This window comes from Diadema antillarum, unplaced genomic scaffold (assembly GCF_040938485.1).
Source record: "Diadema antillarum isolate AM-2024a unplaced genomic scaffold, OU_Dant_1.0 seq00001222_RagTag, whole genome shotgun sequence".
NCBI lineage: Eukaryota > Metazoa > Echinodermata > Echinoidea > Diadematoida > Diadematidae > Diadema > Diadema antillarum.
This window is the reverse complement of record NW_027272012.1, coordinates 298309-317725: the sequence shown is the minus strand read 5'-3', so window position 1 is coordinate 317725 and position 19417 is coordinate 298309. Positions and strand designations below refer to the sequence as shown.

The window sequence follows — 19417 nt, the reverse complement described above, 5'->3', positions numbered from 1 at the left end:
TATCAATCTTGAATTGACTGAAGTCGTTAATCGATTTATCAAGATGTAGGAGAACAATATGAGGGAGAAATATTCAGTAGTGATCCGAAATCTATGTGTTGTCTCCACTATACCGCATAGCTTAAATGTCCTTACTGTGGTGCAAGATGAGTGGGTCGGGTTTGATGGACATGAGATCTTGAAAAGGTGAATTATGCAAATACTTATTTACCGCACGAAGGGCCCAATTAGAGTCGAACAGATAGATGGAAATTATTCACACTAGGCTCGTCTTTGTAAGCAGTCTAAGACTGTCCTACTTCTGCCAAGTGACATATACTGTCAACGGCAGTATTTTGAAAAGGGAGCAGGCATTTCCTCTTCCAAATGTCTGAACAAATAGATCAAGGGCCTAAATAAACTCTCAATAAATAACGATAGCTGCCACGGCGTTCATTGATAACAATAATAGTCGTACAGGTGTCATATTGATCTACTACTGTCCCGCTCAACGCTGCAACTGTGAGATATCGTCAACCACAACTCCTATAACTATGATGTTCGTAATTTTTGTTAGTCCCCTGTGTGTGTAATATAAAAGTCATGCCATGGGCAATGACAGACATCATCTATAGAGCCCCTACCTTTGAAAAATGGAAAGAGCCGGCCGTAACAATGAAATTCGAATCCGCGATCTTTCAAACAATCAAACCAGGTATTCACGAGACTGTGATTGCAAACAAAACACACTGAAAAAAATATATATCATTCAGTCGTTCAGTTGCTTTAAATGTAATCGGGTGGAAATCGAAAAGATAAGCCGCTAAGTATGGCGATCATAATGAATATTGTCGATGGAAGCGTGAATAAAATTGAATGCCCTCCCAGATTACAGAAGTACCTAGTTTTCTTTCACAACACCCTAAAGAGTACAGCACTGGATTCTTTTGCACAATGCCCGCAACAATACTGGAGGACTTAATTTCTTTTCCAGTGACAGATGCAACAATAGACCCTATAGCAATTCCACCCCACCCCCTTTTTTGGATTAGGTAGACCTACACTGGGACATTCAATTTCAACAACAATAAATTGAGCTGTCGAGTTTTAAAAACTCCAGCAAAAGCTCATGAAATACTTATGCTCAACTACTCGAGCCGAGGTACTGTGGTAAAGTACTGGGCGCAAATGCATCGTGAAGTTGTGGGTTTAAGGCCATTGCTTCACTGGTTGTATTAGTCAAGTATATTGCATTCATCGTCAGAACCTTGTCATTTAAGTACGTTCGAAAGAGAGAAAAGACATTAGAAGCAGGGACTAAAAACATCAATGCAGATTACAGTACAGTCAGGTAACATATAAAGTGCCATAGACAGAGGAAGAAAGAAAGAGAGAGAGAGAGAGAGAGAGAACAAGGGAGAGAGTTGGAGGCGTGCTGAGGGCTTGGCAGAACTAAAAGTGAGATTAAATCAGGAACTTCAAGTTTTTACCTTGTTATAGAAATAATCATGGTTGGAAAAGGGGAAAAAACAAGATAAGAGGCATGAACTCTGAAATTGATGCTGACGATTGTTGTTATTATGCAAAATAAGGTTAGAAAGACAGAGAAGGAGAGAGAGAGAGGGAGAGAGAGAGAGAGAGAGAGAGAGAGAAGGGGCGAGAAAGTATATTCGAAGGAGTGGCGAGGGATTGGCAGAAATCAAAGTAAGATTAGATTTGGACCACGGTTTAATGCCAGAATAAAATTTCGTTAAGAAACAACGTCGGCAGAGGTGGTTAAAACTTCTCCCCCGTCTGTATGAGGCTTAACGCGAAACTTGATTCGAGTGTTTTCGACACGCCCACTCAGTGCAGGCCCGGGTTGGCAGCTGTCATTTAAACACACTTCTCGATGTTTTCCTTCAAGAAAAGCAATATTTTAGCGACCACACCATAATCCCGTCTGGAACTGTGTCGCTCGGCAGGTTGAACTGTCGCAAATATTTCCATCTCTTCGGAGGATAATTTTACCGCATTCATACTTGCCCCATTGGTGGACACGCAGGTACGTAAGATTTAAAAAGAAATACAATTGTACATAATCAGCTTGTGACTGCATGTCGAGAAGTACAAGGTTAATATTTACCATATTTCAGGTTTTCGCCTGTAAAAGCACATCAAGGTGATAACAAGTTTATAGGAAATATATTATTTGGCACTGCAATAGCTGATAGAACGGGGCATGAGGATTGTCTATATAAAGCAAATAAAGAGGCTCACCAGGTTCAGAGTAACTATGTTTGTTTCGACTCTCTTTACCGTTTTTTCTTCCAGTTTTTGCTCAAATAAGTCCATCTGCATGTCTTAAATTAGCGTGTAACTCCTTTGTTTACCTTTTTTCACACGCTCACAGATCTGGGATCCTGGCATTTTTCGCTGTCGAAAACGACAATAACTATTACGCCGCTTTCACAGATCCAAATTCGATTCGATGGAATCGTGATTTGTTTGTTTTTTTCTTTGTTTTGCGCCATGTTAGATACATGTTTGTATTTTCTATTTCAATTCATCCATTGTTCTTATACGACACATTTCATAGTACATAAAAGCAGAATACTTCAACTTGGCATGTGCAAGATGGGTCGAGCTCTTCTCAACTGCAGTGTATTTCTTTTACAGATTTACTCGGTTTCAATTCTATTTTGCCAAAATATATACGATATTCAGCGTCAAAAATTAGCCTGAAAAATTTCTCTTAAGATATTGTAGCATTAATGATACTAAGTATTTGAAGATTAGATTTTACGGTTGCTTTTTTGTATGTTTATTTTTTTATGTACATGAACTACAAGGAACACAAGATGCACTTACTTCAAGTCAACAGAAACTCAAAATCCTCGTATTCCTCGTATCTGTCAAAGGACGATTTAAGTGCTGTATGGGATCCTCTCAAATTTTTGAGAGTATTTTTTTTAATCTAAATACTTTCGAAAAACACGATCAGTAACGGTTTACCAGTTAGATTTAATGATGTCGGAAATTATGTATTTCAAAGTATCTATATTATAACCAAATTGATATCCTAGGCCCTTCCTAATTTAGAACACGGTTGACACCAGTTGTACTTCCATTTGTTATTGCAATATTTCATTTACATCATTGTTGTCCATGCCGTTACCATCACAAGGACAATTTATTAACAGGCCTACTGGGGTGGGCCTTGTACACATGCATGTAAGTACGTCGTACTGCTTCGAGGGTTCATGCAATTGGCAAACTGCACAACAATATGTGTAGTTCGTGTGGCCGAGATTGAAACGCGCATCAGCCATGCTATTGGAAAATATTACTGTGACTATGAGTGACATAGTCATTATGACACATCAAATAATGGATTCTTACTTCGACTTGACCTTTCACATCGCTACGTGTTAAAGGCGAGGCCACCGTCGCGCAATAATGCCGTTTGTAAACTAATATCAACACTATAGCTGTCTCGCACGCGTGTGATTCCTATTCGGGAATGCTGAAGGGAGAAAGATAAAGTTTGGTCTGAAAAGGGACTGCAAGCAAGGCAGTCGATAAAAAAAGGAATAACCAAAGAGAAATTAAAACAGGAATACGAATGGTAGAAAGCTAAAAAAAGAGAAACAACATGAACCTGACAGATAGACAGAAAAAAAGAAGACAGTATATAGATTAACGGTTACAGTTCGTTATTCCGAAGATTTTGTTAATCCGAAAGTAAGATAAAGTTCGATATTCCGAAGATAAGTTATTCCGAAAATGAAATAAGGTTTGCTATTCCGAAGGTAAGTTAACCCGAAAGTGAAATAAAAATCGTTATTCCGAAGGTTCCTTGACTCGACAATAAAAAAAAAAAAGGTTTGTTACTCCGAAAATTCGTTAATCAGAAAACGAAATAAGGGTCGTAATTCTGAAGGTTCGTTAGTACGCACCTTGTCTTTCTTTTCAGATGAATGAACCTTCGGAATAACGAACATCACTCAAATTCATTACCTCCCCAAGACATTTTGAATTCCCTTGAGACTTTGCAAAGATCTTCCTGGTTAAAGAAGTCGGTGGATGAAACATATACATGTGGAAAAGAGCCGCTGGTCTCTTAGATAACATAAGTCTTTGGTCATCCTAAAGTGATTTGCTGATCTTTTTTTATCAATGAATGCTGACATGTCATCCTAGCAACCAATTGCCAACATGTACTTTAAACATTTGATATTATTACCAACACCCAGAGACCAACACCCACGAGTCATACAGCCCACGAGTTTATCGTTGGAAAAAAAAAAGAATCATGAGTTCGACACTTAAGTAAAAACAGCCCATGAGTTCGACATTATGTACAGCACCGGGCTTAATGTGTCAGTCTCGTGGGCCTTAAGAGCGCTCGAACGCACCCTAGTGTCGAACTTATGAGCTGTATGACTCGTGGTCTGTATAACTCGTGGGCTGTATGACTCGTGGGCTGTATGACTCGTGGTCTGTATGACTCGTGGGCTGTATGAATCGTGGGCTGTACGATTTAGAGTTAGAATGGAGGAGAGTATAAGGGTGAGAGTTATACAGTGCACAGAAATAGAATAAAAACCCTAACAATAAGTTTTCTTGTTGGGACGTCTTTGCTTCAAGAGAGGTCAAATGCGTCGAAAACTTCGACATCAGGGAAAATACTCGAGTACATTGTGTAGGTCTACTTATATCCAGCGCTAAACAACTGGATTCATCTCCCTTAAAATCCGTCGCCACATCACGTATAGGAGTGGGGTTGCTATACCAAAAGTCCTTTCATATTTTTGTTATCTTTTATTGCTTTTTTGATATTCAGTAAATATAATAGTTCAGTCCGTCTTTATCAGAGCCTAATCAGAAGGGCAATAGTAGTCTCCTAGTCTGCTAGTGGCTTGTTGTTGTTTTTGATATAACGCATTTTATTCGTTTGTTGTTGTTGTTGTTGTTGTTGTTGTTGTTGTTTAACTTTGATACCGAAATTTCTTCTACACCAGATATAGTAATTTTCCAGCTCATATTCATGTTCTTGTATTTTTCTAAGCTATTCAGTCATGGCATCCGCAAGGATGTGGATTTTCTTAAATAGATATATCATTAGGATCACATGCCTATCAAAACACGTAAACGCCATAACAAAACACAACAACAACAGCAGCAAGAACAACGAAATCAGCAACAACAGCAACAACATCGTAACAACATTGTAAGAAGTGGATTGCACTATACACATTAACTAAATACAGCTGTCTAGATTTGCGAGGCGCAAAAGCCAAACCTGCGAATTTAATCTTGAGGGGGCGAGCAATACCACTCCCAGGAACGATATAGGAAAGAGAGTAAGGTGTTCAGAGTTATGGACTCTTTGGAAGAAAAAAAAAGAACAGGAAGAAATAGCTGGTAATTCAAATTCAATGTGCTTCACATCTGGTAAGTCAGGAATGGTGCGAACACGGTTGAAAGGTGAAAGAAAAGCCAAACAACCAGAAACAAAAAGACAAGCTTGCAAGAGGACCACCCAGCGTCTGGATGTTGTCAGTCTTAGGAGCACATATCAAGTCATGGATCAGCTCAGAGAACATTGGTAAAGTATACATTCTCTGAACAGACTGAATTCTGAAGCCGTTGGTCCTTTATATACAAGGGGCAGACTACAGAAAACTATGAACAAGTGTTTTTGGCCCAATCATTGCCCGTCGACTTTTGGAATGGAATATTTAGCAGGGGTTTTACATTCCATATTTTATATGAAATCAATCATAGTGATTTAAATCTAATGTTGGTATGTATCGACATGCATCGGCGAGCATTTTTTTTTTTTTTTTTTGGTCTCCATGGGCGATTTGTAGACATAATTAGATATCAACGTTATTTCGTTTTGTTTTATTTCATTTATGTTTTTATTTATTTGTCATACAAGGAAACCATTGTCCTTTGCCGCAAGATAGCAGTAACAGTAAATCCATAATTACAGTTAAAATATCAATAATGATGATAATGATGATGATAATAATAATAATAATGATAATAATAATAATAATAATAATAATAGGGAGCTTTAGATTTAGACGCGCGGACGTTTGAACCGACGCTTGCGCTGGACGTTCTCCTCTCCCTGCGTCGTGTGGAAAAGTAGCTTTAGATTACGCTGGGACGCAACGTATAAAAAATAAAATCGTGCCCCCATATGATCAGTGCATGAAGAAGCTCTCTACGTCGCAAACTGTGCGGACGTGAAAATAGCCCAGTACGCGTAGTAAACAACTCAGGCGACGCAAGCTAAAAATAGATTGACTTTACGCGCGCTACTGCGCAAGCTCAGAACATGTTTTTTTCCTTTGAACGTCCGCGCGTCTAAAATCTAAAGCTCCCTAATAATAATAAGAGAACTGAAGAAGGAGACAGAAGGACTGATCATCGCTGCCCAAGAGCAAGCACTGTCAACGAATGCTCTGAGAGCCAAGATACAGAAGAGAGATGTGGATGCCGCATGCAGGATATGCCGAGTGCAACATATCGTATGTGGCTGTAGTAAACTGGCGCAAAAAGAGTACAAAAGACGACATGACAAACTGGCACAAGTCGTTCACTGGGAGCTTGCAGAAAACATGAAATACCATGTGAGAGCAAATGGTATATGCACGAACCATAGAAAGTTTCTGAAAATGGTCAAGTTAAAATCCTGCGGGATTTCGATGTTCAAACTGACAATGTCATCGAGCACAGGCGTCCGGATATCATCGTCGTAGAAAGGGCTCGACAGATGTGCACGATCGTCGATGTCGCGGTAACGGGAGACAGCAGAGTAGCCGAGAAGGAGAAGGAAAAGATAGAAAAGTACTAAGACCTTGCCAGAGAGCTTCGCCGCCTGTGGAATATGAGAACGAAGGTGATCCCTATTGTCGTTGTAGCACTCAGAACAACGCCAAAGCAGCTGCGACGGCACTTGGCGTGCCCGATCGAGTGCAAACGCTCCAAAAAGCAGCATTGCTGGGGACGGCGCGAATCCTGAGAAAAGTACTGGAAGTCTAAGTGCCAGGATGGAACATGACGTGATATTGATCTCCAAGAGATATCTTGTGAAGATAGAGATAACAATAATAATGATGATAATAATAATAATAATAATAAAAATAATAATGATAATAATAATAATAATAATAATAATAATAAAAATAATAATAATAATAATAATAATAATAATAATAATAATAATGATAATAATAATAATAAACAGTACTAATACTGGAGGAGCGACCATGGTCTCAGAGATTTTAATGATTATGTCTATGTCTCCGGTCACTGCTTCTGTTCAAGACGGCCTTGTCGTCTGACCTGTTTTCCCAGTGAATAAATTGTTAATGTTTGCTGTATTCAGGCTATGGAAAGAAAAAAAAAGGGTATGAAATTACACTTGACGAGTATCTGACAGTTGGCACTTAATAATTCATTTCGTATTGGCATTGTATGTGTCATGTAGGCCTATTAACCCGACCGGAAAGTAAACGTCTCCCAGGCAACTTTTTAGTATCAACACCCTATACAAGTATCAAACTCACTTGCCATTAACTTGATCGTTGTGTTATAACAGGGTGATAACAGATAGGAATTTGAAGATTTAGAAGAAAAAAAAAAAGAAGAACGTTTTTCGTAAAGAAATCTGGACTATTGTAGACTGATGTAGATGCAAACTAAACGTCTTAACGCGATACCACCAGTCGGCTGGATGAAAGGGGATGAAATCCAATTATACAATACTGGAATAGATGAAAGCAGCAATCAGTGGGACACATCAGCGACTTTTGAGGAAAATCAGATTATCCAGTGAAAAGTAATGGATGTTTAAAGTTTGGGTGCAGCCACCGCCGTATGAGAATGCTACTACAGTTTGTGACGTCATGTATGCCCAACGATAACCAAAGCGAATTCCACAAAATCAAATTTTTGCTAAAAAGCGCACATTCCCTCGACTTGTTACTGGTAAATGTATGAGTGGGTACATTTGCTGAAAGAGGAAAGTCAGATGCTCTGTCATTATACTAATAAAGTGAAAAATGTTATTGTTTAATTACTCTTTATATTGTTGTTCATACATGACGTCACAAAAAGTAGTGTTGTCTTCTCATCCAGGCATGGCGTCACCGAAACTTTATACGTTCAAGAGTTTGGAATGGATTGTCCGATTTTCTTTAAGACTTACCTCATATATCAACATTACTGCATTCTCTCAATTCACATAATGTTTGGGTTTCATTCTTCTTTAGGCTAGTGGCAAGTAGGCCTATTGTGTCGAATGAATGTGTCTATTAAAGAAATAGAGACACTGCGCAGATTGTTAAGAGTTGCAAAAAAAAAAAGAGACTGCTGGCCATGTAACACGCACTTGATTGTTCTGCTCTTGTCTCATTAGTTTACATTGGCTGGAATTTCACAATGCATCTGATATGAAAGCTAACTCCAAAGGATCCGCTGCATTGCCTGATAACACGCTTCATCGCACACCCATCAGACACTTTGTTCCCGGGCTTTGCAAAGAATAATCCCATTCAGATTAAAAAAATATTGAAAGATACATGGACGACTCTCTGATTGGGAGAGATCCCAGAATAATCTCTAATCATAATTCGCCTTTTAATTTTCGTCTTCATGAAATAGACTTAGTGACTCATCTTCTCTTTTACTTTTCCCATGGATTTCTCTGCACAGATTCGGCCGTTGCGTCCAATCAGCCGTTAATGCAATTATTAGCAGAGGTGATTTTTTTTTTCAAACTCTTTCACCTCGAATACTGTCTGGTGCATTTGTCTGACCGAGCGTGGGACGAAAACTGATCACAGCCCACATCAGTACTAAGGATATAATCGAATGTCGAACTCCACGACGCACAGACAGACGACCAGAGAGGAACGCGGGATATTATCATAACCCGGACCTATAGTCCTCTTCAGGTTTTAAAAGCGAGTTTCGATACTTCTTTTTATGGTTGCCTTGCTTTTCATCCCGGACCTTTTCCACAACAGATCCATAGGCCTTTTTATATTGTTTTCCTGGTGGTAATCAAATGTCATCTTTTTCTCTCTTTTTTTTACAATCTCATGGTGGTATTTTACCTATTCCTCATAATAATCGCCATTCTCTAAATTTTTTATGTTATTTAAGGGGTATGGCAGCGGAGGGAGATTGACACTATTCTGTTTAATAACAGCCTCTTTCTGTTTATTTTGTGATGCGCGTGAGCTCAGCTTAGGCCCTGTAATGCATTCTTGATCAAAATATCGCCATGCTCGCTTAGTGTGATTTCGTCGGCTTTATTGAACTTGTAGGCCCTATTTTCCATAATTGTTATTACATAAATTTCTAACTCATGTCTATAATTTCACGCAAGCAAAACATGTACGCACAAGCCTCTTAAATGATCGCCAAAACTTGTATATTTCGTGCTGTCTTTCTTTTTTAATCTATACTGCAGATTTCTGCAGATTTCGACTTTTGCCGGACTATATCGAGTACGAAGACGCCGGAATCATGAGGGGGTTACCCATCATTATGTCTCTCGCACTTTGCGCACTGACGCTCCTACAGGTGCTCACTTTCACGGGAGTCGTAGCGCAGTACTGCTCCGTCCGCGGTTGCTGCCCTGGTCGAGACGACGAGTGTACGACCCCTTACTTCGACACACTGTGCTACTGCGACGAGTTCTGCTACTTGACTGCCACCGACTGCTGCCCCGATTTCCGCTACCGGTGCCTACGCGTCCCGCCCCCGCAAGAGAGCAGAAGAGGTTCGGACTCTTTCCTTTCAGCATTTCACATTTACCCTGAGACGGAATAAACAGTGTTTTGTTTTGTTTGTTTTGTTTGTTTGGGCTTTTTTTTTGAGGGGGGGGGGCTTCTAGCATGTTGATGGAACGGGATGAATTCATATTGCAATGTCATATTGCAATGTCAAGTTCATGATATTGTTTCTTATACATTCTGTTGAAGAAAGAAAGTGAAAATAAAGTTTGAATTTGAATTTGAATTTGAATTTAATGAAGTATATTAGCCATCTACTTTCCATTGTGAGCCTTCCCTTCATATAGTTCATGATTATTCAATTCATATTCAAACGTAATGATCTTATATAATAATCTCATTTTGCGTTTACACCATGTTCCCGGCGGACACGGGCAAGCGTAGTGCAGGGAATGAGACATTCCCTGCCCCCCCCCCCCCCCCCCCGCCCCACACTTTGTTTTCTAGTGTTATTCATTCCAGTCCTCGCCCCAGTGAACATTATAGCTATCAGACGCTGTTCTCACAGCGTCTGGTCAGGCTAGACCATCAATATTTTCCGTCGCGTCCCGCTACGGACCGCCTCCAAATTTTGTTGCTTCTATTCATACAATAGTGTTCGTACCTATTACGTGCAGTCGCATTTTGTTGCGTTCACCCCGTTTTATTACGGCATACAAGGTTCCTCATTATTAGCACCGGGACTGCCGTGACAAATTTGTTTGACCGTTTGAAAATCTGACACACCATCCACGGCAATCACGGCCTGTCACGTTTGCCTATCCTGTCTCACCGCGTTGCCCCACGTCCATCCCGTTTTGTCCACGGTGGCCTGAAACGTGACTGCCATGGCCGCCGGGAACATGGTGTAAACGCAGCATTACGTGTGAAAGAGCGTGCAGCAGCTGGCAGGAAACATCTGGAGAACACATTTTCCACTTAAAGGTGTAATGCTCATCTTATCTTCGTTCCTCAAGTTGATGTTCATGATAGTCTTCTAGCTCTTATAACAGTTCTTGACCAGTTAGGGATCTTAAGATACATATCTATCACCAGGGCGGTGAGTTGGCTCAGTCGGTAGCGCATCTGCCTCACGATCACGCGGCCCGGGTTCGAACCCGAGTCTGGACTGAGCAATGTTGTGTGTAAGCATACCGTCCCCTCTAGCATGAGGCAAAACACTTTGTCCCTCGGATAGGACATAAAATGGAGGTCCCGTGTATGAGAGAGTAATAACTCATGCACGTAAAAGATCCCGCGTCATTCATTCATCGCAAAGAGCAGGGTGTTTAACCCGGTGAAGTGGTCCCACCTCACATCCAACTGGACCCCATGGAAGACCAGCTTAACGTAGCTGAATATGGGCTATCCAGCCATCTTCTCAGATGGAAATGAACAAACAAACAAACAAAACAAACAAAAATCTAATCACAGTTCATGATAATTACACCGTACGTCATCTAGCTAGTACGTACATCCGTGGCAGGTGTCATACAATGACGAAGTCTTTACCCCCCCCCCCCCACCTTCCGCCCCCTTTCACAGATATCTGTATCTCAAATGGGGTGACCTACAATCAAGGAGACACAATCAAAATCAACTGCAACCGATGGTAAGTAATGATGACTATAGATCTTTAAATAATTCTTTGTTGCTTTTTTTTTCAAGGGTATACTCAGTAGGTCTAACGTTTGGTTTATTCACATCAGTTTTTTCGGAGAATTTTAAAGAGAGATGAAAGAAAAAAAAAAACATTACTGACCTCTCTTGATCGTCTCAGTCCTTCTCTTTTCAAGTTTTGATGCCAATAAGTTTCCAAGGTGTGAGATGTTGGTGTTGCGTTACGTGAACTCCCTTTGCTTCAGAGTAATCATGTAACAATCGATTGCAAACAGGGGACTTCAATAATTGATAGGAAACAACAGACTTGATCTGATATCTTTAAAGTCAACGATTGTTGAATTCATTTCTGTTTTGAATTGGGTTTTCTTACAGTAATGTTAATCTCAGCTTTCCAGCACACACACACGACTGCCTTTCAGAACTTAGTGGAAATACACCTGTTTTCAGTTTTTTATTGTTCTTGTCTATGTAATAGGTAACATAATGTCTAAATTGTTTAGTCAACTCCTGTCTTTGCAGTATGTGTCGTGATCGGGGGGACGGCATCGCCGAGTTCGTCTGTGAGGAAAACTCCTGCCTCGTCGAGAGCGACGTCATCAACGACATCAACTATGGGAACTTTGGGTAGGCTTGCTATTAACTATAGTCAGATGCGTGATAATTCAATGTCCCTGCCTAATTCGTCTTTCCCTGCCATGTACGAATACCATTACATATTTGGAGAATGTGTGACTCTTCATTGTTTGATTATATTTCATCCCACCCTTAACTGCTTACATATCCCGTTTCACGTCTGTCGAGTCGGTCTTGAGAAGTCAAGCTCCATACCCACTCAGACTGATATGCCAACTGTTTGGTTTGTTTGCTTATCTGTTTGTTTATTATGTTTGTTTGTTGTTGCTGGTGCGTTTGTTTGTTTGTCTGTTTGTTTGTTTGTTTTTCTTTTGTTGTTTTGCTCTTTGTTCGAGGGTTTGATTGAATGTTTGTTTATTTGTTCTGTCATTTTCCCTGCTGGAAAAAAATACAATGTCCCACAGTGTGAAACTCAATGTGAAACACAGTGTGAAAATATTGTGAACACAGTGTGAAATCTCTTCACACTGTTCAATTCGAGCGTTTTAGCATTGTGAACACATTGTGAATCATCAATTCACAGTGTGAAACAGAACGTCACTATGTAATCTCTATGTGAAAAACAACACCACAGTGTGAAATCATCTTCACACTGTAAAATTTGAGCGTTTTCACGCAGACGAATAAATGTGAAAACACTGTGAACACACTGTTGGACACTGTGTTCTTTCCAGCAAGGTTGATAGTTAACTACGTTGCTATACTGGTACTTTATATTTTGATGCCGGATGTTGCCTAGTAACATTGCAACTCCCTGTCTGTCTACCCGCCCGCTCTCTCTCTCTCTCTCTCTCTCTCCCTCTCTCTCTCTCTCTCTCTCTCTCACACACACACACACACACACACTTTATCTATCTCTCAATACATATCTCTCTCTCCCTCTTTCTTTCTCTTTTTGTATTCTCTTTATCTGTCCCTCTTCTTCAGATGGCGCTCCAGTAACTACTCCTTTCTCTGGGGGCTCACGCAGAAGGATGGGGTACGATACCGCTTGGGCACCTTCTCTCCCCAGGCGGCTTTCGCTTCCATGATCAATGTCGAGTTCGATGGCGAAAGCGGTGCCCTGCCGAAGTCGTTCGATGCCAGGGATCGCTGGGGTGGCCTCATAGGCGAAGTGATGGATCAAGGAAACTGTGGAAGCTCCTGGGCGATATCCACTACGAGTGAGTCGAATTTTATGTACTAAAACGACCCCCACCCCACCTCTCTCATCTAACTGCCCATCTCAATTTACATGTAGAGTCTTGTGCACGCGAGTGTGAGTGTTTGTGTGTGTGTGTGTGTGTGTGTGTGTTTGAATACATTATGGAACTTCTTCATTCAACATAACTTATTCGTTTGAATACACAATTGAACCCCCTTATTCAATGTGATTTATTGAAGTGTAGGATTGGGATGTGAGCGGTTAACCCTATAAAGGACTGCATAGGGATGGGGGGGGGGGGGTAGGTTTGTATTAGACTATGTTTTTTCGTGTGTTTGCGTGTGCGTGTGCGTGTGTGTGTGTACGCGCGTGTAATTTCGTGAACAAATTCAAGATGTATGTTAGAATTTTCGGGTCACCCGACTACAGTAATTACGTTTTATTTTGGTTTTTTTTTCAATAATCTTCATTTGATTTCTATTTATTGCTAATATCATATTGCTTGTATACTTTCACGATAAATTAAGTGTAAAATGACAGTAATCAAATAAAGATTATTTGGGGAAGAAAGAAAGGAAGTGTGTGTGTGTGTGTGTGTGTGTGTGTGTGTTTGAATGTATTTTTACGTGATTACCAAAGGAAGCACCTCGGTGCCTTTGAGAAAGCAGCAACAGGACAGATCGCGTTAGTTGCATGTCTCCTCCGAAAAGGCCAGGCAATAGGGAAGGATAAAACGCTTTGCCTATTTTAGAGGACACTGCACCTCCTGCAGTGCTGCCAGCGACGGGACTCAACCCATGGACCTAACAAATGAGAGTAGGCTACATGGCCTTATCCACTAAGACACAATCCCTGCTGGAAAGAACACAGTGTCCTGCAGTGTGAAAAAAAATGTGATGTGAAACACAGTGTGAACATTTCGTGAACACAGTGTGAAATCTCTTCACATAGTTGAATTTGAGCTTTTTAACATAGTGAACACGGTATTAAACAAGCACTACTGTGGGAACACTGTGAAAAAGCACATCACACTGTGAAATCATTTCACACTGTTGAATTTGAGCGTTTTCACACAGTCGACTATGTGAGCATATTGAGAGCACACTGTTGGACACTGTGTTCTTTCCAAAGGGATGGCCCATGTACGTTCCAAACACAGCAAAGAGTATAGTCTAGCTTCCAGACCATCTGCTATATATATATATTTTTTTTTTTTGCTTCCCAGAATATTAACTCCCTCTGTAACGACGACAAAAGAGGTTGCAGAGTGAGCTGGTCGATATAAAGTACTGAATATAGCAAAAGCGTCCTCGCCATGAAGCCAGCGACAGTGTCCGAAGTACACGTAGGCTTAGTGATCCAGGCGAAAAGAAAAACAAACATGGGGTGTAAGGTGATTACCGGCAGACCAATTCCGACTAGAAATATCGCTTAATCTCCACATTCTCTAAATCGAGAACAATTGCAAAATGTCTAGAATGAAAGTAGCACGCAACTACACCAGCGCCATACACAAGACAAGTGGGACTATTAGAGATAACTCTTATTCATCTTGGATCTACGCAATCTGTAGATCTATCTGGGTTATCCAAATGGATAGGAAATACGCACAAAGACAGTCACGGTGCTCACCCTCAGCTCAGACTAGACCCAATTAAGACGATGTTAGAAATTTCATATCGACTTTCTGCATTTATAATTAAACCAAATAGCAGATCAAAACGTCGAGAATATAGTGCAGGTCCCAACACAATACAGGCCTACACTCTAGTATGACTGTAGCTTAGTGTTAATTTGTACAAGTACCTAGTGCTTACATAATTATTGTCTGCAGCGTCTTGCGGTGTTTTTGCTTTTGTGGCCCTCAGGCGGGCGAGTGTCAATAATGTGTGACGTCACGGAACCTCGGCTACATACGAGGGATGTGATTTTGTATGGGCCTACAAGACATGGAAGCTATACAGACCATGTCGCATAGTAATCAGGTATCATGCTTCAAAGTTAGAGGAAAGTTTAAAACTTATCAGATTCAATTATGTGGCTTTTCTCTTTCATTCTTTTTGTTAGCAAAATAATTATGGAGCACAGTAAATGTGAACCATATCAGACTATATCAGATAGCACAATGAGAAGAAATAGCCTGGAATCAATCATGATGTGATTTAACAACATGAGTAAAAAATATACTCATTACATGCAAAATCAAAGAAACCCACCCCAAAGCGATCAAATCGCCGTTTTCACTCACTGCTGTTTGTGTAAGGCCTATACTTTCTGCTTGTTGTTCTTCTTCGTCTCCGTCTTTTTATTGTTGTTTTTACTCCGTTTCCGCTTTTCCTTGTCTTGTAGCTGTGAAAACATGAAAGGGACTCCAAAATCTAAATAACTGTTCCCTTTGACGATAATATTCGTTTTCCAAACTTTACCGGCACTATCAGGAGCTTCTGTCCCTGTTTTTTTTTCTACAAGATGAACTTTCAGTAAGTTTATGTTGTCCGTGTAAGAGAGAGAGAGAGATGGGGGGGGGGGGTTGGAAAAAAAGAGAGAAATAGAAAATGCATGGCTTTTATCTGAAAACAATCGTTCCCTGGATCGCAGGTGTGGCATCCGACAGGTTAGCTATTCAGTCGGAGGGAAGGGAGCGTATCCGGTTATCTGCCCAGCATCTGCTCTCCTGCAACCGGGTCCAGGGTCAGCTAGGGTGCGGCGGCGGGAACCTGGATCGCGCCTGGTGGTTTATCCGCAGAACGGGGTAACGTGTTCTGTTTATTGATGTGTTGTGATGGAGCTATCCGCAATAGGGCTCATTTCTTCGTGTTCAGTTTGGCGCTGATGATCAAAATGACTGAACCTTAAATCAGACAGGGGAAATTCTTCTCTTTTGTGTGATATTATGTGAAGATTAAGAATCTTTATCAAAGTTGCTTATCGCATTTACGATTTCATCAAAGCTTTTTGACTGCTACCCCCGCCCATTTAGAATATAAATATCATAAGGAATGATGGTAAAAAAAAAATGCAGGACAAAGGATATCCTAACCGCTAACGTTTGGAATGCTGGCTTTAATAGTCTCACTTCAGGACGCTTGTCATGAAAATTGATTTGTTCTAAATAACATGTAGTTATATCATTGCCCTAGGTTTCAGCGGGATCGTTCTTTCCCTTTACGTGATGTTCTAGTGTTTGTGGAAGTCTAGTAATCTCTCCGTGTAGTCAAGTTTGTTACAATGGCAGCCAATGATGTAGAGTAACTGCCATGCTTTCTCTTCTGTGGTATTCGTCGGGGGAATCAGGCTCCCATCTCAAGAATGCTACCCCTACCGGAGCGGGATGTCCGAGGACACCGAGATGGATCAGCTCCCGTGTCGCAAACCTTACGTTTGGAGCCAATGTCCCGAAAGGGGCGTGACGTCGGCCTACCTTCGGTCCACACCCCCATACGTTATCGCCCCAAAGGTGAAATATTTACAACCCTGTGATGTTACTCATTTTTATCTTCTCTTTCTTCTCTTCGCTTTTGCTCCTTTTTTTTATTTTGGTGTACCACAATATCTTATTATGTCATGTAGCACAAAGGTGCTATTTAGGAAACACAGTTTGATATTCCTTGAAAAAGAGTTTATTGCAGATGCTAGTAGGTGAATAAAAACACCACTGATGAAAGCATAAGTTATTATTAGCTTATTATTACGTCTACGACCCTAAAGAGGGATAGGCATATGCTTCAAACTGTCGTGTGACCAAGACATAAAAACATTTTTTTTTTTCTCTCCAGTCAGATGTTCGTGAAATGAATGAAAACAAAATCTTTACATTATTGCATATCCGCAATGTATCAAACTGTGTGAAGTTAAAAGTGTCGGTACATTCAAATTCAAATTCAAATTTATTCCGTTTTTCGACAATAAAAAATAACATGGCATACATCACTCTTTCTTCAGTGACAGGAATCATATAAAAGAACAAACATGAAGAGTTCTTTCAACTCTTTTAATGACGATTGGTTGGTATCTGTACGGGAAACACCTTCAAGACACAGTTTTCTGCCTTTATATATATATATATATATATATATATATATATATATATATATATATATATATATATACATTCATACATACATACATACATACATACATACATACATACATACATAACGTAAATTCAATTATGTCACAATCCTATTCATGTTTCCCCTACAGGAGTCCGACATAATGCAGGAAATCTACAGAAATGGACCTGTTCAAGGTACTGCTGTTCCATATCAAGTTATTACTTAGTATTCAGCGCAGGAAACGAATATACACTTTACAAACTAGAAACGCGTAAGGCATTTTGAAGTATGTACACTCTAAGGCTAATAATTTTTTATGTTTCTCTTTTTTTTTTGTTATCATTATCATTATCATCATCATTTCTAAGCAAAAATCGAGGCATTGTTGCCTCAAAGATAATTGTTACTCCCACAGACTTTACATGTGACATTTCCAGGAAATTTATTATCAATATGCGAAATGCAACACTGTCACAGTTGGAGGTTTCTTTCTGTCTGAGAAATAAATGAATAAATAAATTAAAGCAAAGGGGAGGGGCTCTCAGAATGAATTTTTCACAACATAATTATATTCGAGAAAGTGAAAGTTCCCAAGTACACTCTGTCGTTGTTTATTGTTGCTAAGCTGTTGTTGTCGTGTCGATTTCCTCATTTTTTTTTGTTGATCCTTTAACCACAACACACACATAATGTATACCGCAAAATTGTTTTCCATATCATTGTCAGTGATTTATGCTGTTGTTGTTGTTTCTTATCATTGTTAGCTTTCTATGATGTTAAACCCATTGCTCTACCCCGGCGAGCTGCCCTTTATATAATCGGCTTTATTTCTACTTTCTTGTGCTTTTCAGCGACTTTCAAAGTGAAGAAGGACTTCTTCGTCTACAGGACCGGGGTGTACAGGCACGTTAAATCCACCGTCGCAGGGGACGAGTCCGACCCGAACCAAGCGGGCTGGTTGTCCGTCAAGATAGTGGGTTGGGGCGTCGATGAAACTGACCCGCGTCGACCGATCAAATACTGGGTAACGTGAATTTGCATTCAAAATAAATACGATTATTGCAAATCTAATCTGTCTGTTTTTTGACATTTCTATAGGTAGGGCTACCTATTCTCAGCGAGGTTCCTGAAGTTCGAACGAAAATTGTTTTTCTGGTCTATTTTTTCTGGTCTATGAAAACCGAACCACGAAAAAATTAATTTCTAGTACTTTTAGGTTTTAGCATTATGTCTAAACAATAACTGAGAGAGCCAATAATTCTGTATGGTAAATTCCCAATTCTTTTTTTTTTTACCTTTTACCTTTTAGCATTCAATATTGCGATGTCAGGAAACGTCGTAGACGCAACGCTGTTCTATGACAACGTCAATGACATGACTATTTCAAAAGTGAAGACATACTTTGATATTTCGATTGGTTTTGTGCTTCGTTTTCTTTTGTTTTTATAAATGAGTGAGCATCTCCTCACCGTTCGTCTATTGGGGGACATGATTAAACATCACCTATTACCAAGTAATTGAACACATGTCACTTGATTCATTTTTCTTTCTTCCTTTGTTTTTGTTTTTTCCTGGTTTCGCCACCTGTATCCATTCCTTCATAGCTTGTTGCCAACTCCTGGGGGCGCTCTTGGGGTGAGGACGGGATGTTCCGTATCGTTCGAGGGGAAAACGAGAGCGACATCGAGTCCTATGTGCTCGGAGTCTGGATGCAAGTCCACACGGTGTGACAGCATGAACCCTGAGTCACCTGATACTGACGTCACACTCCCTAAAAAAGTCATACTTGAAAGTAATCATACAGAGTTGGTTAAGACGAAACTTCAGGTTTCTAGCACTTTTTGGTGAGATGAGAAACCTCTTTTGAAATATGAAAGAGTATGTAATTCCAAGAGGGATTCAACGTGTATTTGAGGGACACTGGTCTTGAAATTTCATTTTCATTTTCATTTCATGGCTGAGATATCCAAAAACAGAGCAATCCTGATAAAAAGTGGGACTCACCTATTATTAGGATTTTACTGTGTTTTTGGATGTCTCAGTCATTCCAAAACCATTTTCATCATGTAAACTTTGAATCGTATAGTATGCTCTGTATTATTTCATAAGTGGTTTCTTGGTATCACGCAGAAAGTTAAAAGCCCAATTCTCATCTCCACCAATACTACACAATCCCTGTGACGTCATGCATTTCAGCAAGAATG

The 19417-nt window shown here is 40.1% G+C and overlaps 1 protein-coding gene across 1 annotated transcript; it reads left to right on the top strand.

The window, feature by feature from the left end:
- Positions 1 to 9531: 9531 nt before the first annotated feature.
- On the top strand, positions 9532 to 18943 carry LOC139744957 (uncharacterized peptidase C1-like protein F26E4.3). Its single transcript, XM_071655367.1, has 9 exons — positions 9532 to 9766; positions 11304 to 11370; positions 11901 to 12005; positions 12942 to 13177; positions 15757 to 15910; positions 16453 to 16615; positions 17362 to 17407; positions 18065 to 18237; positions 18818 to 18943. Exons 1-9 carry the CDS (start codon positions 9532 to 9534, stop codon positions 18941 to 18943), a joined length of 1305 nt encoding a protein of 434 aa, XP_071511468.1.
- Positions 18944 to 19417: the final 474 nt, after the last annotated feature.